Source organism: Quercus robur, chromosome 2 (assembly GCF_932294415.1).
Source record: "Quercus robur chromosome 2, dhQueRobu3.1, whole genome shotgun sequence".
NCBI lineage: Eukaryota > Viridiplantae > Streptophyta > Magnoliopsida > Fagales > Fagaceae > Quercus > Quercus robur.
In genome coordinates, this window is record NC_065535.1 from 81,321,696 (window position 1) to 81,342,307 (window position 20,612).

At 35.4% G+C, this 20,612-nt stretch overlaps 1 protein-coding gene across 1 annotated transcript; it reads right to left on the reverse strand.

Annotated features, from left to right (window-relative positions):
* Positions 1–3,738: 3,738 nt before the first annotated feature.
* LOC126704147 (uncharacterized) lies at positions 3,739–4,455 on the reverse strand. Its single transcript, XM_050403176.1, has 2 exons — positions 4,118–4,455; positions 3,739–3,865 (listed from the first exon to the last, which is right to left on the reverse strand). Exons 1-2 carry the CDS (start codon positions 4,453–4,455, stop codon positions 3,739–3,741), a joined length of 465 nt encoding a protein of 154 aa, XP_050259133.1.
* Positions 4,456–20,612: the final 16,157 nt, after the last annotated feature.

The following is a 20,612-nucleotide window of genomic DNA, read 5'->3' on the forward strand; positions in this document are numbered from 1 at the left end:
AAGGTGGCCCGGACCAGCATGGACGGGATCACTTGTATTTAGAAAGAATTGGCTCCTCGGCGGTAATAATCAAATTTGATATATGTTGATAGTTTTTGAGAAAGGTTCCCACCTACTCGGTGATGAAAATCGAACCGAGGACAGTTTTCTGTCCTTAGAATAATTTTAGTGCAAGGTTTCCACTTGCTCGGTGATGAAAATCGAATTAAGGACAAGTTTCTATCCTTAGGATAATTTTAGTGCAAGGTTTCCACCTGCTTGGTGATGAAAATCGAACCGAGAACAGGTTTCTGTCAGAATAATTTTAGTGTAAGGTTTCCACCTGCTCGGTGATGAAAATCAAACCGAAGACAGGTTTTTGTCCTTAGGATAATTTTAGTGTAAAGTTTCCACCTGCTCAGTGATGAAAATCGAACCGAGGACAGGTTTCTGTCCTTAGGATAATTTTAGTGCAAGGTTTCCACCTACTCAGTGATGAAAATCGAACCGAGGGCAGGTTTTTGTCAAAATAATTTTAGTGCAAGGTTTCCATCTGCTCAGTGATGAAAATCGAACCGATGGCAGGTTTTTGTCAAAATAATTTTAGTACAAGGTTTCTACCTACTCAGTGATGAAAATCGAACCAAGGACAGGTTTCTGTCCTTAGGATAATTTTAGTACAAGGTTTCCACCTGTTCGGTGATGAAAATCGAACCGAGGACATGTTTCTGTCCCTGGGAGAATTTAATACGAGATTTCCCACTTGTGTCCACCGGAGTTTAATGAGTTAATAACGATAAAATCATAAGTAGTGATGCACCTGCATGGATAAATATCATCATCATATTAGCTAACAAAATGTACATTTAAGATCTAATTGAATTCACACCCCCATGTACAGATGATCAGTGATAGAATTTTTTCAGATTATGAACATTCCATGGTCGGGGAAGTGGTCTCTCGCTTAAGTCCTTCAAATAGTACGCTTCTGCACCCACAATGGTAGTAACTCTGTAGGACCCTTCCCAGGCCGGGGCTAGCTTCCAAGCATTCATATCCCATATATTTTCTACTACGCCCCGGTTATATTGCTAAGCAAGTTTTTGTTGATACTCCGCTAGCTGTATAGTCGCTGCTTCTCGGTGTTCTTCCAGTAAATCCAAATGTTCTACCAGCAATCTATCATTTTGGGAGGGGATAAATCCGCCAACCCGTGCACTGCATAACGTGAGAGAGAGAACGGAGTTTCCTTAGTAGACCTTCTAGGAGTTGTCTGGTATGCCCACAAAACGTAGGGCAGTTCCTTGGCCCACCTACCTTTTGTACCATGTAACCTTTTCTTCAATCCGTTCACGATTGCCTTGTTGGTGGCTTCTGCTAGGCCATTGCTCTGAGGATATGCCGGGGTGGAGTACTTGTTCTTGATGCCGAGACTGCTGCAAAACTCACGAAAGGCTTTGCTATCGAATTGCAATCTATTATCAGACATAGGAGAGTCTGGCACCCCAAACCTCGTGACTATATTCTTCCACACGAACTTCCTAACATCCACATCTCGAATATTGGCTAATGCCTCTGCCTCCGCCCACTTGGTGAAGTAATCAACAGCTACCAATACAAACCTCCTATTGCATCCAGCCCCCATTGTGCAAAAGGCCAAGCGCTGCTTACCGGGTTCAGATGGCTTGCTAGTTGGTGGATCAAGGGGTGTGTTTTTGGCACCGTTCACATTTTCGTACATACTCGGCTACATCCTTTTGCATCTGAGGCCACCAGAACCCCTGAGTCATTACTCGGTGTGCTAATGAGCGTCCCCCCACATGATTGCCACACACCCTATCATGTAGCTCAGCCAAGAGTTCACTGACTTTCTCAGGGTGCAAGCACAAAAGGTATGGCCCTTCGAAAGACCTCTAGTACAGCTTGCAATCTGCCGACAACTAGTACTGAGTAGCTACTCGGCGAACCCTATTGGCTTCCTTCTCATCATTTGGGACTCGATCCTTGGCTAAGAAATCAATGATCGGGTCCATCCAACATGGCTTGGTCGTTGAAATCACTACAACTCCAACGCCAACTGCCGTATTAATGCTCGGCTCTGCTATGAGCTCTACCTTGATTAACTGAGGCACATCCTTCGTCATTGATGATGCCAACATGGCTAGAGAGTCAGCACGTCTGTTTTGTCCTTGGGTAACTTGGGCCAATTTTGCTGTACAAAACTCACTCATGATTTACTTTACTACTCGTAAGTACTCTTTCATTCGAGAATCTCGGGCTTCAAAACTGCCCTACACTTGGCAGACAACTAGTCGAGAATCTGAATAAATCTCCACATCCTGGGTACCCATACCCAAAACGGTTCTTAATTCGGTAAGCAAGGTCTCGTACTCAGCTTCATTGTTAGAGGCCTTGAACCCCAACCTAAAAAATGCTCCAACTATATTCCTTTTGGGGTGATAATGACAATCTCGGCACCAGCTCCCATAGCATTTGATGCACCATCTACGAATACCTTCCACGGGCGACATTCCACATGACAAACCATCTCCCCTTCGTTCCTAGGGGAAAACTCTACAACAAAATCAACAAGAACTTGGCCCTTCACCAAACTTCTCGGCCTATACCTTATATCGAAGGATCCAAGCCGGGTCCCCCATTTAGCTATCCGACTCGTAAAGTCGGACCTTTTCAATAACGACTATAAAGGATACTCAATTAGGATGTAGACAGTATGAGCTTGGAAATAGTGAGACAACTTCCTCGTAGCGTGTACTAGTGCTAACACCAATTTTTCCAAGGGTAAATACCTTGTCTCAGCATCAACCAAGATCTTATTGATGTAATACACAGGCTGTTGCACTCCTTGATCCCTTAATAGCATGACACTCACAGCATGATCAGACACTGAGAGGTACATGAATAAGTCTTCCCCAGGTTCTGGGGCTGTTAACATGGGTGCCCGAATCAAATACTTCTTCAAATCCTGAAAAGCTTTTTCACATTCTTCATTCCACTGAAACCTCTTTCACTTCCTCAAAAGTTGGTAGAATGGACGACAGCGATCGACAAACTTAAAAATGAATCGATCAAGGGCATCTAACATTCCAGTCAACACTTGCACTTCCTTCGGATTGCACGTCGGCTTGAGGCGTTGCACGGCTTCAATCTGATTGGGGTTGACTTCTATCCCATGGTTAATGATCAGATAACCTAGGAACTTGCCAGTCTCCACCTCGAAAGCACACTTGTCCGCGTTCAGGCGTAACTTATGTTGCCGAGGAACTTCAAACACCCCCTGGAGATCTTCTATATGCCGCGTTTCTTGTTTACTTTTTACCACCATGTTGTCGATGTACACCTCAACCGTATGCCTAATCTTGTCCCGAAACATTATAGTCATCATACGTTGATATGTTGCCCTGACATTCTTTAACCTGAAGGGCATCACGGTGTAATGGTAGTTTGCATTAGGAGAGATGAATGTCGTTTTCTCCTGGTCCTCAGCAACTAGGACGATCTGATGATAACCCTGAAAGGCATCCAAGAAACTCATCCTCGGGTGCCCATAGGTGGCATCGACCAATTGATCTATCTTTGGCATAGGGAACGGGTCCTTTGGGCATGCTCGATTCAAATCCGTGAAATCTACACAAACTCTCAATTTGCTATTCTTCTTCCTGACCATCACGGTATTCGCCAGCCATTCCGGGAAGAAGATTTCCTTGATCGTCCCGGCTTTTTTAACCTCCCGACCTCCTATCTCACTGCGTCAACGTCCTCCTTTGCCAATCTTCTTGGCCTTTGCTTCTTTGGAGGAAATGACGGGTTTACGTTAAGCTTGTGAACAATGAATTCGGGATCAACCTCAGGAACCTCATACGAGCTCCAAGCAAACACATCTACATTATGTATAAGAAATAACAATGTTTCTACCTTTTCCCCGTCCTTCATATTTGCCCTTATCTAAAAATACTGGTCAACATCTGGTGGTATCTTTACTGTGATTAATTCCTCAGCACAACTAGCCCCCATTCCCTTTTGGGGCTCCTGTAATTGCTATAAGGGAACCTCCTCGGTGGTTTCATTTTGTTTAGCCTGCTTGTACTTCCAATCGACTGCGGCCACTAAACATTACCTGATTGCTTGCTGACTTTCCCTTACTACAGCAATGCCCTGCTTGGTGCAGAACTTAACCTTCACATGCAGGGTGGAGGGAACTGCCCTCATCGCATAGATCCACGACCTTCCCAGAATAGCCATATAAGGAGAAAACGAAGCGACAACTACAAAAGCCACTGTCACTTCCTTTCCTTCCATATTCACGAGAAGTGATATTTGCCCTTCGGGAATCACCACCTGACCATCAAACCCAACCAGGGGTCTATCGTATTTTGAGAGGTCCTCATTCTTCAGTCTGAGCCCTTTAAACAAATCTGGATACATCACATCGGTCCCACTTCCCTGGTCCACCATTACCCTCTTTACTATAAAACCCTTTATCTGGGCTGTCACCACCAATGCATCATCGTGCGGCTGAATCGTTCCTTCTAAATCATCATCGTTAAAAGCGATGGGCTCCTAAGCAACTTTTAGCCTCTTCTCAGGTGGCTGCTTGCCCGAGCCATTTTCCACGGGAACTACGGTAAGCAATCCTCTTATCCCGGCCATTGTAGTACCCCTTAAGGCAACGTGGATAACCTCGATCACTCCTAATGAGGGTGGGAGAGGGTTCCCCCTTTGCTGAGTACCTTGCCCGGCATCCCTATTCCCTGTATCCGCCACAAACTCCTTCAGATATCCCGCCTTCACCAATTGCCCAAGATGATCCTTTAACACCCATCACGGCTCGGTGGTATGCCCTTTATCCTTGTGATAGGTACAGTACAAATTCTGATTCTTGCGAGACGAGTCACCCCCTATCTTGTTCGGCCATTTGAAGTACGGCTTGTTCTTTATCCGGTCTACAATTCTGTGTACTGGCTCCTTAAACGTCACGTTCACCTCCCCCAGTTGCAACTTAGGCCTTTACATCCTTAAATCCCTTCGAGGCCTTGGCTGAAACCCACTCTGCCGAGGACGATTCACTATTGGGGCCTTACCCTTACTTTGCAGCTGATCATCCTCCAGGCGTTTGTATTCCTCAATACGCCTCATGAGCTGCCTTATATCCTTGGGAGGCTTCCTTGTCAGTGACTCCCGTAGCTCGGAGTCCTCGGGCAGCCCCATCCTAAAGGTGCTTGCAGCGATCTTCTCGTTGCCCCCACCGATCTCATTGTAAAGCTCTCAATATTGACTAGCATAACTGTGACGGGTTTCTCCGACCCTCATCTTCATGGATAGTAATGCATCCACTGGTTGTGGTACCCGGCTACAAGTTACAAACCGGACACCAAATTCTTGGATCAACTCGGCAAAACTATGAATTGAACCCTTTTGTAACCCATTAAATCGTCTCAAAGTAGTGGGCTTGAGGCTTAAGTAAAATACCTTGCACATCAGCGCGTCATTGTGAGTATGCAGAGACATCATCTAGATATAATGGCTGACGTGCTCCACCGGGTCCGTTTTCCTATTGTAGGAATTGAACGGTGGGCGCGTAAATCTACTTAGCATTTAGGCCCGTTCAATGTCGTTCGAGAACGACGACTGAGTAGCTTTGCGTAAGGCGCGGCTCATAGCATCCATGGTGGCGTTACGGGGCCGTTCATTCTTCTGGGGAATCCGAACCCCGGTCTGCATACTCATGTGAATGTGAACGGTCCCGACGTTTACGGGACTCTCGTGAATGTGAATGGTGTCGACGTCGACGGGATTCCCGTGAATGCGAATGATCTAGGCGTTGACGGGAACCAGATCGACTAGACCCTGGCCTATGATAATTTTCCCCATTATCAGATCTCCCTTCTTAGTTATCTCAGTCCCTTCTTTGGTGCCCACCCCCTGCTTCCAACTCCAGGTCTCTCACCAATCTGTGTAACCGCTCAAGTTCCTCATCTCTCTTGTCAAATCGCCTGTACCTTGAAGCACTGGAAATAGTCCGATGGTTTGGTACGACCCCTTTCCAAGGCTGGACCGCTCTTCTTCTTGTTCACGATTCCTATCTTCACGCCTCTTATGCCTTTGCTCTCGCTAGGTGGATCCCTGAGAAGATCCCATCGAACCACTTTTGGTGTAACTCCCTAAGCGTCTTTCAAACATTTTCCGGAGCTTGTGTCTCAGTTGAACCACGGCTTTGTAGGAGATTCCCATAGACGGCACCAATTGTGCGCGCCAAAAATGAGGCTAATGGGCTGGGCCTCACTTGGGCTCACAATCTATTTTTGATGTGGGCTTTGGACTTCCTAGCTTGGGTAGTTCCTAACATAGAGACCCAATGAAGGAACTTCTCCTTAAGAGTTCCCCTACTCCCACTATTGTTATTCTCCTGTTGCTCTCTTACTCCTATTCTCAGATTTCTCTGGAACCTCTCAACAACCCCTTCTTCTCCTTTATCTTCTCATATTTATAGCCAAGAGTTAGTGGGGAGTTATGATTACTCTTGCGGTTAGTGGTAGGGGAGGTCCAATGTCGTTATTGCTAAGTGGATGTTTAGTTGGGAGTGTGGTGTGGTTAGAGTGGCATTGGAACTGGCTCCTCACTTCAGAAGGGATATTCAGCAAAGGTTTTTCCTAGGGCGATACCAGTGTAACCGAGGTATAGTGTCCCCGAGCAAGCAATCATGCTCTGGTTCGAGGTGTACCTTACCGGGCAGATCCTAGGTTACGAGTTACTATGAACATGCATTATAACGGTTTGCTTAATGGGTTTTGGGCTGGGCATAATGTCATGAGGCCTGGGCCCATGGCCTTAGCAGGCCCAGGGTCCAGTTTTGGGCAAGAGGGTTAGGCTCGTGGGTCGTATTGTAAAGTTGGAGTTCAAGGCCCAAGGCCCAAATGGGTCTGGGGGTTCCGTGCTGTATAGCATGATATGTTTACCTTAAAATATGGGTTGAACCTACTACTTTGTAGTATTTAAAGTGGCACTTGGGTTCCATCAGGTTGTCAAAGGAATTGATCCTCTAACATAATTATTAATCTTAACATGTTATGAAAATGATGACTAATGGTCTCACCGGAATGACAAAAAAAGGACATTGTACGAGTCGTCACATGATGTGATAGGATGTGAAGAAACTTGCCAACTTGCTCTTCAACCGTGGCACGCTGTGCGTCTTGAAGAGCACCATCTCTCTGCAAAATGTCACACAAACCTTGAAAAGCTTGTGGACCCATGTGTATTACATCATAGCATTTTTCACTATTCCTAAGTCGAGACATTATTTCATCACGAACTTTTTTTCTTTCTATCGTTGATTGTGTAGTAACGTGGGGAACACATCTTCTTTTTAGTTGTTGCCTTCAATGGATAATGTAACACAAATAACGACATGCAGCATAAACCAAGGCTAGTTTCCGCATAAAGTCTGAAAAAATTATGGTCTTAAATACCTCATCATTCAAATCCATCTAAGTAAAAGAATAGTTATGTTATCAGTCCAACTTAGAAAATTATGGGCACATGTTCTAAAAAAATAGTTACATTATTAGTCTAACTAATTATGAATGTGTTACAACTAATCTAAAAATAAAACTGTTAAACTATAAACATTAATTTTGTTTGGGATTCAAAGTGTTAAATTATAACATTATCTCTCAAAGTACACGTACATTAATGTTTTTGAGAGATAAACTGTAACACTATCCCTCAAAGTACCCTTAAAGTACATTATCTATTATAGTACATGTACACTAGCAATTATCTATTATAGCACATGTACACAAGCAGAATACATATAGTTGAGTACGGCTAGTTGAGAAAAAATCAATGAAAGCAAAACAATTGAAACAATTGAAAAACTTTTTAATAGTAAATAAATCAATGAAATCAAAACAATTGAAAAACTCACACTTGGGTATGGTTGGTTGTGATTAGCAGCAGCGTGAGAAAGGAGGAGCAGCAAAGAGAGAGCAAAAATATTGGTACGACTGGTTGAGAATAAAAGGGCTAAGATTCAAGGGGTAATTTAGGAATTTCAATAAAATTTTCATTAAACCTAAATTCATTTCCTCCTCTTTCTCCCAATTTGGGGGGAACAAAAATTTGAGATTTTGAGGGCTTAGAAGGGAATGAGTATTCCCTCTTAACCATTCCATTCCCTCCCATCTAAACTCGCAAATAAGGGAATGAACTTTCCATTCCCTTCGTTAAAACTCCCAAACAAGAGGGAGGGAAGAATATTTTAAAAATATTCTTTTCATTCCATTCTAATGAAATGGAATGGAATGAGATGGTCATAAGGGAATGGAAAGGAATGTAATAGAATGTATTTAAGTAAGGGAAATGAATGGAAAAAAATGGAATGGAATAGAATTAAGTAACCTTGATTGGATGTTTTAAAATTAAGGAATTGAAAGGAATGAAAATGAATGGAATGTAAGTAATCCTGTTTGGGAGCAACATGGAGAGAATGGAATGGAATCATTTTATGACAATATTACTATTAGACCTCTATTTTAAAATAAAGGGTTGAATATATAGGGGTATTTTGGGAGTTTTAGTAAAAAAATCATTAAATTTAATTCTATTCCCTCCCATTCCTCCCAATTTCGGAGGGAATGAAAATTTGAGGTTTTAAGGGAATAGAGAGGAATGAGTGTTCCCTCCTACCTATTCCATTCTCTCTCACTTAAACTCCTAAACAAGGGAATGAACTTTTCATTCCCTCCATTAAAACTCCCAAACAAGAGAAGGGAAGAATATTCTAAAATTATTCTTTTTATTCCTTTCCATTCCATTCTATTCCTTCCTCCCAAGTGGAGGCGAGGGCGATAGTGGAATAAGGGTTTAGGGAGTTCTGAAGCACATAAACTTCAACAATAAATTTAATCAACACCAACATAACGTATAACCATAATCACCAAATTATCTAACTGGCTTGTCACTAGTCAGTACCATATTTTATTGATGGTTCAATCAAAATCTAGTAAGTATTTAAGGTGTTCATCAAAAAAAAAAAAAAAAAAAGTAAGTATTTAAGAGGTTTCTCCTTAATACACCCAATTATATAATGTAATGGTACAAGATTGATATCCGGGGATGTTTTAACAATGTAATTGACGCTGAAATTTTGACTGGACAATATGTGGGTACACACGTTTTTTTGCCAAGAATTCCTTTGAAGACAACAGAAAATGTACACCTACCATTTGTAATAATTAGACGACAATTTCCCATACGTTTGAGCTTTGCACTTACAATAAACAAAGCGCAAGGTCAAACAATTCCAACTGTTGGAATTTATCTTCCTGATCATGTTTTTAGTAATGGCCAATTATATGTGGCATTGTCAAGGGGAGTCTCCCAATCCACCACAAAACTATTGGTGCAAAAAGGAAGAATACTTGAGGAGGAAGGTGTTCACACAAAAAATATTGTGTACAAAGATGTTTTGTTCCCTTCATCATATTTATTAATTAACAATTGAAAAGAACTGTCTTACATATAGATTTATTTTAATAATTTACAAATTTTAATAGTTATGCTATCTTCATTTTAATATTTCATTTCTTGAAGTTTTTTATATACACAATTAATTGGTAACAGGAAGGATGCCCAACTCAAATGTGAGGATTGAGTCCACTAATGGAGTGCATGCTGTTCCTACTGCTCATTGGGAGAAGTGGAAGGATGATCAATCAATATTGAACATGGAGGCCATTGATAACAAGGTATATTTCTTTTTAATGATATCTTTAATCAGCATCCCTTTCTATTGTTTTATCAAAATTAATATTAAAAATGTCATGCTACGTGTGGGTTAAGTTCGAAAATTACAAATTTATTCACCTGGTTGGGGATTCACTGTTCAAGCTGACAAGGAAGAGCTTTGGAAAGAAGTGAAACGAGTTTTAGAGTCACAAGAATTGGAAAGGTGTGTTACGCTATTTTTTAAAATAGGAGAATAACTAATTGATAATCTTAATATACAAACATTTTTTTTCTTCATTTTGAAGTTCCAAGAACAAAGACAAACAAAAAATCATTGTCAAGAGCAATGAGGTTTCCAACATCCATAAGAATAAAGACAAAGGAAAAATGAAGGACGATGTGATCTCTAACTCTCATGCCAACAGAGACAAATAGGGAATGAAAATCAAGGATAATGTGGTTTCCAACATCCAAGAGCAAAAAAAGATACGAAGAAAAAACCAAGAACGATGCAATCTTCAACACCCAAAACAGTAAAGACAAACAGAAAATGAGAGTCAAGGACGATGCAATAATAAAACAGGTACAAATCATTACCACGTCTACTTTTTATTTATTTTTTTTTTATTAACTTCATTACATAGTTTTTATATAATTTTTTTTAAAAAAATTTGGAAATTAAATGATAGTTCTTCAAGTCTCAAGCTGAAGTAAACCATTTCACATATATGGAGCTATGCAATATCATCACAAGGTCAGTTCAAATATTTCATCTTACAAGTTTATGTTTGATGTTTATTGTGGTTATCATTATTATGTACGTTTTAAAGTCTCTATTAATAACACAAACTAACACATTTTGTGTCATAGGTTCATGGCAAATAGTGCTGGAAAGCAATTGGATGTGAAACAAATAGCATTGTCCCACCAACTTCTCCACCGTAGCCGGCATAATATTAATAAGTTCACCTATTCCATGTTTCAGATGTAGTGCATTATTTTACAGTTTTACCTGATGTAAATATTTCAGTTTTCTACATTGATCCATCAACTTCTTCATAATAGTTTTTGTAAAGGTCATCACATGTATTTTGTAAATAGTTTTATTGTTACAATTTTATTATGCATTTTCAATATATGCACTATTTGTAAGATTTATTTAGAGGATCTTTTTTTTTTCCTCCCCCTAAGGGTTAATACTAAATTATTGCATCATCTTCCAATCAATAACACGTTGATTACTACATAAAAAAAAAAAAAAAAAGTTGATAAAAATGGATAATAATTACTCGGAGGCTCTTTTATTTTTTGGATAAGAGTTAATTTGGAGTATTTATTATAATTTGGGATTACTATATTTTCCAAAAAAACCTAAGGGTGTGATGAGTGTCATGTGTGGAGAAATAATTTTCCAATCACACCCCTAGATTTTTTTGTGCTGAAAAATTATTGTGATTGGAAAATTATTTTTCTACACATGACACTCATCACACTCCTAGGTTTTTTTGGAAAATGTAGTAATCCCAAATTATAATAAATGCTCTAAATTAAATCTTACCCAAAAAATAGAAGAGCCTCTAAGCACGCGCTAAAATGTAGTAATCCCAAATTATAATAAAAGCTCTAAATTAAATCATACCCAAAAAATAGAAGAGTCTCTAAGCACACGCGTGAGCGCGTGCTCATAGGCTAGTATAGATTAAAATAATAGCAGATTTCAGTTAATTTAACTGATAAAGTTTTTTGTTTTTAAAGTTGAAATTTTATCATATGATGATGAGTGTTACCTCTACAACATTAATTTAAACTCAATACTAATATTACTTTTTTTTGCACTTTCTCAAAAAAAAAAAAAAAAAACTTTTATGTATTTAAACTTACCACTGAAATTACCTTTTTACCTTGTAATAGTTCAGTTAAATTTTGTCATGTTACAAATTTCACTTTACACCCACTTCAATATCATCATACCATATATATTGCACTCACTAATTAATCGCTCAGAAAGATTTTTTTTTTTTCTTTCATTTTTGAGCCTAATTGTGTAGGGGACCATTTTCTAGTGAAAACGAATATCATTGTTCTTCAATCTTCATCGAATTATCAAAGCTTTTTTTTTTTTTTTTTTTTCTTTTTTTTCTTTAGGATGGAAAATTGGAAATCAAAGCTTCTTTTTAGTGTTTGTAAAAGGGATCTCCAGGATATCTTTTTTTCATATACAAATTAGTAAGGCTAAGAAAATAGCAACCTTTTTTTTTTTTTAATAATATTAAAGGCAAACGATATCATTTCTGCCATATGTCTAGAAGCCTAGAACATCATGAAAACTGAAAAGAGAAACCGTGCCGGTTATCATTTGTTGGAATTGGTCCAGATATACTCTCTGCTGGCACACCAGCCATGAAATTCCAATCTCCAACTATACTTAATTAATAAACAATTAATCTTGCTGGTTTTGGTGGCTAAATAGAATTCGATGCCATTACTTAATGAATATTAATGACATAAGAGCATGCACACTAGTCTATCTAAAATAACATAAAAGTAATGAAATTGTGGATTCCAAAAGATACATTTATTTTAGAAAATTGTGAAATATGTAGCACCACCAGATCCAGGAGAATGAAATATTGCCCCACTTTAGAAAATAATTCAGTCTGAAATTTGTGAGATACTAGAACATAAATATATTCTTTTAATACTTAATTTGGAGGGGGAAAAGGCCAAATTGTGTAAAAGTTATGTAGCAAATTTCACCATGTCCTTTTCAAAAACTGAATTTTACAATCACTTAAAACTTTAAAGTTTAAATACCTCATGTTAGTTCTCCAAAAATAATTGCCTAATAGTTGTGACAATTGAAAAACTTTTACAATGTGAAATGTGACATTTTGGCATAGTTTGGGTTCAAACCTTAATAATTGATGGTAATAAATATATAGGGTCTGTTTGGATATGACTTATTGCTGAAAACTGAAAACACTATAACAAAATAATTTTTAAATGTGTGAATAATGCCGTGGGATCTAGTTTTAAAGTTAAATTTGCATTTTTCCTAAGTTGTGGGTCCTATAAACAGTGCCCATGAACCCATAGAATTGAAACGCAAACGCACTTGATAGCGCAAAACGCGCTATCCAAACTCACACATATGCTCCTCAGCTTTGTTTTAGAGGAAAACCAGAGAGGTATGGATTGCAATTATTTAAGGAATATGTAGTGGTGGCTCTAGGAATTTTGTTTAGGGAGGTCATTAAAAAAATTTAATAAAAAAAGAACTTAAATATATCGAGCTACCGACAAAAAAAAAAATAATAATAATAATGCATAAAGTTTTACAATTTCCTTCTACAAGTATTCAAATTTTGAATTGTTATATGATAGTTTATTATAAGTATCTATTGTCAATGTGGGTAGCTATGAGCCTATAATCATTTTATTTTGTTAAGTTTATCTAACATTTTTATTTTTATGCAATTTTTATAATCTATTTGTTATTATTTTTATAAAAATATTTTAAACTAAATGACTAAATTAAACTCATTGGTTTTGTATTAATTATTGGCGCACACAACCACACTCATTCATTCATAAAATTATACATTAATGTCTACTTAACCAATCAAATGCTTGGACAATCACTAACTTTACGTTTTTTTTTTTTTTTTTTTGAATTTTACCAATTTTATAACAAAAAGTTATTATAACATGAAAACAATACACACATGTAACAAACCATACCTATTTCCTAATTATTAAATTATATATATTTATATTATAATGTACATACAAACATTCACACATATTATAATTCACACAAATAATATTATAATAAAAAGTAATACACACAATCAATATTAGACACACTCATACACATAATATAAATTTATAAAAAATATTGACACTTACAATTCACAAACACTCACTTTTTATTCTTAGAGTTGGAAATACTTGTAATAAGGGTGTGTAAAATTTAAGTCAGGATGTGTAAATATATTTTTAAGAAAAAAAAATTATAGTATTAAACTATTTTTTTTTTATATATATAATACTTTTTTTTGGGAAGTCAGGGGTCCATTTGAACCCCTGAGAATAGTGTAGCACCGCCCATGGGAATATGGAGCTTTTTGTCAAAGTTTGCGGATCAATGATCTTGTGAATTTAAAATATTGGCGGTCCACTTTCTATGTGTCCATCTCATCTATCATTTATCTCCTCAGAGACGAGGAAAATTGCTACAAAATTTTGAAAAGCTCAATTTTTCTTCCCTCTAAATATTAAATTATGAACGAGACGGCTAAGATATGTCTGCTCCATCCTCTCAAAAAAAGGTATGTTTGCTCCATTTGTCAAACTACGATGTAGATAGCGGCAAAATTCAAATTCTGAAGTTGCTTCAAGTTACATCACAGAGACAGAGCGACTGCCTACCACAATAAAATTAAATTCTATTAGAAGTTTAAAATTTTCCCACCTGTTATTCATTTTATGCTTTTGAAAAATCTGCATATTTTGAATAATTTTTTTGAGATACAAATATATACACACAAGGAAAAGAGAATAAGGTTTTAATATAAAGACACACCACAAACTTTAGTTAAAAACTATGATTTGAATAACCCGATTTTGAACATTTATATAAACTAAGCCAACGTTAATAATTCACTTGTTAATTTTGGTTTTTTAGACCTCACAAATACCAGTTATCCAATTTTAATCTCAATTTATTAATCAAACCAATTATGAACAACCTTAGATTGATGTGAACAAGACCAAGATTGTGCAAACAAAATAAATACTAGCGAAAAAATAGTCAACACCTAATATGGTAATCTAGGATAATGGAACAATGGTTCAAAAGTAAAAATACCACAAGAAATCTTTCCAAAAAGACCGCCCAAAACTTTTTCCATTTTTGATACCTCCACTCTTCACCTCTTCACCTCCCCCTTGCGCACGTATCTAGTCCAATATCTGAGATAATTCATGTTAGTCTATTAATCACCACAATTAAAAAGAATAAAATAGTCTCTCTCCTTTTCAATGTGGGATTAAACATTTTTACAACTCCTCATCTTCTATATTCACTCCCACATTTTACATTTATGTTATAACATTTATTCATTTTAATTATTTAATATTAAAATGTCCCAATAGAGAGAAATATGAGACTTGTTTGTATGGCAAAATTGTTCTCTCTCTCCCTCTCTCTGAAACATACAATGTATTAGGCTTGATCTGACAAAATCTGTGACTTTTTATCAATCCAAAATAATTCTTGATTTATTGAGCAGTTTTGGGAAAATTATTAGGTACTCATGGAGTACCATAAATGCGTATTCCGAAAGTACACAATAATTTTCCGTAGTTTTGACACCTTTTCGATCAATCAAAGAGCTGTTGAACAGCTATCAAAAAGTTTTTAAAATTTTAGAAACTTTTCTTTCTTCGTGCTAAACATGGGTCTTTGTTTTAGACTTGAAAATGCACATTTTTCTTCTTATGGAGGTCATATCACTTAGAGTATGTCATTTGTAGGCACAAGAAGTTTCATCTAAATAAACAAGATTAATCTATGACCAAAAGTAACGGGCTTTCTACCAATATCACTTTTAGATTTTGACCTAAAGCTAAATTTTGGTTTTAAACTTTCAATTTAAAAAATTATCCCTTTGTACATTAGGTATTTTGTGAGACATCAAACATTTTATTAATATTTTATGTTAAAGACTAACAAACTTTTTTTTTTTAGAACTTAAGACTAAAAAACTTAATCACATTACATGTATATGAATGTTTCTGTCATATTTTAATAGTTTTGAATGTCGTTATTACTTATTACCATGTATACACTACATTATTAAATCTGTTGCATTTTAAGAAAAATACTAACAAAAAGTTTAATTTGTCATAAACCTAATTTACGGTTAGTCACTTAGGCTTTATTTATTTATTTTTTAAATAGTTATAATATGTTGTTAATCCCGCAATTCGAATTATTTTCCCTTTTAAACTCTTAAGTATTTTGTGCATGAAGATGTGCCAATTAAGTAACGACAAGACCCTTAGCAGTTAGTCACTTAGTAGATTGTTCAAACCAAAAGTCTAAAGATTAAATTGATACACTTTTAAAATTTAAGAGTGATATGTGTAAAGCAAAAAAAAAAAAAAAAAAAAAAAAAAAAGGCAGGTATGAAATCTGATTTCTATGCCATCAACACACTCTAACCAACCACAACTCGCCACATGGCGAGTTGTGGCACAAAATTGTGCAAAAATGTGTGTCACCAGCATTTCTGTTGTGTATGCTAGTACAGAATTTGATCCCATTGGTACGTAGTACATCACTAATAAGCCTGCAGGAACCTTTTTGAATGAGTCTTGAGTCTCATGTGAATGAACGATGATGCTGAAGTGAAGTCAGTTTTTGAAGTATAGAAAAAACCTCACCTCGTACTGTTTGTCTGTTGGTATCCCACCTTTTTGTTGTTGCTTACATGTGATACATAGTTTTTATTTATTTTCCAATAATTATGCTTTACCAGTAATTTATGTGTTAATCTCAAAGTAAAATTCTACTAACTACTTCTACATCCTTCAGAATAAACTAGTGGATGAGATTATTAGATTCAAGCTGCTACTCCGTGGTATTGTCCCCCATTTAAGTTCAAAGGAAGAAGAAGACTTTTAGAGGGTATTTGGTTGAGCTTTTTTCATAAATGATAATGATATGTTGTATTAGCTGTTGTACTGAGAGAGCGACAGGTCATTGATTCTCACGGTTTTGGAACATTTGTGATGCGACATTGTCGTTCCATTTATTCTCAATACTTCGCAATGCAGTGTTTAGTGAACCATTATGGTTTGCCACAAGTCTTATGGTAGCTAATTAGTTATAAGTTGAATATGTTTAGAGATTATTCTTAAAAAAAAAAAAAAAGTCCCTTAAAGTTTATTTTTCTGTTATTTCCTATTTTACTATGCAATGACTATCTGAAATAATTGTCTTTGCTCGAGTATATAGTCAATCCTGCTTGTGTATAGTGATGTGTTTAGTTCATTTACAGCATTCACAATATTTAGCTTTTAACAATTTGAAAAGTTAATTTATCTCTTTTAACCCATCACTTTACAATATATCTAATATTATACAAATACTTTATTCTTTTACCACTTCATTTAAATATTCTTTATCTATTTATTTTATTCTTTCTTTTATCATTCGAGTCTCTTTCTCTACCTTTCATTTAAATAACCTTTTTTGTGTTTGCCATTTAGCTACAATAAACTACCAGAGATAACAAATTACTTACTGTAATTAGGTGTTAAAAAATTATATATTTGACACCTTTAATGTAGTGGGTATTTTAGTGTTTTGGGTGTTAAAATAACATTTGATGTGACTACTTTTAAATTAATGATAATTTAGCATTACTCTACGTCTTAGGCTGAGTTTGGATCCACGTTGCGTTTGCTGCGTTTTCTTTTTTTTTTTTTTTTTTTTTTTCACGCCTTTTCCCCCAACAAGTGGTACTGTTTATGTACGGTACATGAACAGTAGCAATAACTTTTGACCGGTCTTCTGTGAACAGTGTATCCGTGCACTGTTCACAGACCCACAAATTTCATTTTTTATCAATTTTTTCATTAAAAATGGGTCCCACAGCACTATTCACATATTTAAAAATTATTTTAATACAGTTTTTTCAGTTTTCAGTTTTCAATTTCAGCAAAATAAGTTCTATCCAAACAGACCCTTAGTTTTCATCTCTTTCACAATACATCATTAATAATTCTTCCTCTATTTTTAACAATCTTTCATGGTATCAGAGCATTTACTGACGTCATCGTCTTCAATCTGCACCATTAATAATCCTCCATCTCACATTTCATCTTAAACTCTAAGCACCTCGATGCCTCAATTCCATGTCTCATTAATTTTTTCAAGACTGTGAAGAAATTCTCACCACATAGATCATCCTAGAATATAGAGCATGCTAATTCAAAGATCAATCATTGATCACTTTAATTAATTCACTACAAAAAATGCCACTGTAGGTACCCTATAGTGGCGTTTTCTAAAAACATTGCTATAGACTTATTTATAACCACGTTATAAGGGTTCTATAGTGGCGTTTTAAAATACTAGGTTTATAGCAGCGTTTTTATAGGTCTTGGGTCTTACAAGGGTCTATAGGTCCTTTAATTTTTTTTATAGAAAAACCCAACCAAAAAAAAAAAAAAAAAAAAAAAAGGGAGAACACCACTATAGGTCCTTTAAAAAAAGGAAAATCCAATTGAAAAAAAAAAAAAAAAAGGACCTATAGTGGCGTTCATGAACGCCACTATAGGTCTTGGATCTTACAGGGGCTTATAGTGCTCATTTGAAATTTTAGGGACCAAAAGCACTTAATAGGCAAGTTTTAGGGGACCAATAGTGTAGTTTTGCCCCTTTTTTTTATACAAACTTGAAAGAATAAGAATTAAAATGAATCATTTCAAAGGATGATGACCATTTTGAATTATGGGGTAAAGGTTGAGGATTAAGTGTATATTTAAACCTTAATAATTTATTGGTTTTCATAATTAAAGGATGTTCGTATTTACTTAAAAAAATATTTATGTATACTTTGACTTTTTAAAAATAATAAAAAACTGTATTCAATATAATGTATTAAATGTAATTTAATTTGTAAGATGGTACACTCAGGCTGGGTTTGAATAGCAGCAGATGGTGCGTTTGCATTTTTTTTGGTTGGGTCCAGTGCACTGTTCGCGGGACCTGCAAGTACGGAATTTAGCAAAATCAACTTTAAAACTGGGCTACACGTCATTAATCACACATTTAAAAATTATTTTGTTACAGTGTTTTCAGTAATAAACGGTATCCAAACAGATCCTTATTAAGAAAATAAAACTAAAATTATATTATATTATATTATTGTGTAATAGTACAGTAAAATTTTGATTTTCATTTTTCAGTAATAAGCGGTATCCAAACAGACCCAGAAAATAAAACTAAAAAAATATTATATTATATTATTGTGTAATAGTACAATAAAATTTTGGTTTTACATTGTTGCATCATCTGGCCCAAGATGAGTATTCCGCCATCTTTTCACTACATGGTTTATTGTGTTGTAGTGTTTATTTTTTTATTTTTTTTATTTTTTTTTATATAAATAAATTTAGAATTAATCAATTTTTTTTTTTTTAATTTTAAAATTAAAGTGACAAGTTGCTCCAATAGGATTTTTTTATAATTTGCATTTCCTTTGATCACACTTAAGATGCAAATGAAAAATTAAGTTAAATAGTATATTTCGAGTCTTCAAAAATTAAGGGTTACGTGGTTCAGCCTAATGGCCTACGTTCATGAAGGAAATCTTAAAGGACTACATCTTTAATATATTAGAGTGTAGTACAAATCTTGTATTACAATGAACTATAATATGGTATATATAATAGACTAAACCCTATACTAATAAACTTCTAGTACAAGTAAGAGATTTGGATTGTACACAAAGTAGAATTAGACTTAGGTCTAGACTAATGAGCTAATATATTTCTAACAAATAGTACTCTAAAATTATTCTGTAGAATAGTTTTACATTGTTGCATCATCTGGCCCAAGATGAGTATTCCGCCATCTTTTCACTACATGGTTTATTGTGTTGTAGTGTTTTTTTTTTTTTTTAAATATTTAAAATTAATCAATTTTTTTTTAAAATTTTAAAATTAAAGTGACAAGTTGCTCCAATAGGATTTTGTTATAATTTGCATTTCCTTTGATCACACTTAAGATGCAAATGAAAAATTAAGTTAAATAGTATATTTCGAGTCTTCAATAATTTGTTTTTAAAAAAAGAAGTCTTCAATTATTTTGAGATTAATATCATGTAAACTAATTCTCCACAAATGTTAAAATGAATATATTATACTTAATTAATCCTTAACAATATTAGTAACCACAAAATTTCTAATTGATTTTTATTTTTCATTAATTTCTCTTTATATCCATAATCTAATAATGGACAAAACTTAGGTACAATACCTTAGGTGCTGTTCTTTAGGTTCATTTTTTAAGATTCAGCCATGTGGCTACTTAACTAGAAAATGTACTTCTATCCCATGAGAAAAAATCCACATGATAGAATCTTAAAAGAGGAATTTAAGGAATAACATCTAAGTATTGTACCTAACTCTTGCTAATCTAGTAATAATACTTCACATGCTTATTTGTTAGTTTTATATATTGGTAAATTGGGCATTCATTACACAAGAAACAACAAAAAAACAAAGCACAAGTCAGAACATTCTAACCCCCAATCATCTGCTTCAAGCTAAGTTACAACCAAAGTAGGTGGATAAACTCATAAACATAACAAACAAAAGCCAAAGACCAGGAAGTTTGTTAGTTTTTATAATTATTCTTTTGTTAACATTTTATAAATATTTTATATTACATGCAATGGATTACACCCGTCCAGCATTTTGGAAAAAAAAAAAGAAAACAACTTTTCTCTATTTCTTTATAAAATATTCCCCTTCTCCATTGGGCCTAAAGATGGGAGTAGTTATTGACATTAGAGCATCAATTCAAGAAAGCCATATAACCAAACCTAAACAATTTGTTTTATACAAAGTAGGAAAGTGAGATCTACACTCAAAATTATCCTCAAGAATGAAACCTAAACCGTGTTATTAAAATCACACAAGACTCTTAACCAAGTGTCAAGAGCTCTAAAAGTTTTATTAAAAAAAATAAAAAAAAACTTAGCAAAAGGCCGAACTTAGCAAAAACTCATATACCTAAGAAAGGAACCATTCGATAAAACCCAGGCCCAGCTTTACCTTATCAGTGTAGGTCACTTGCCCACATT

Coding starts and splice junctions, on each gene's coding strand:
- LOC126704147 (XM_050403176.1), bottom strand. CDS start 4,455: ATGGTGGACCAGGGAAGTGGGACCGATGTGATGTATCCAGATTTGTTT. Junction 3,866..4,117: donor GAAAGTCAGCAAGCAATCAG/GTAATGTTTAGT, acceptor GTTTGCTTGGAG/CTCGTATGAGGTTCCTGAGG.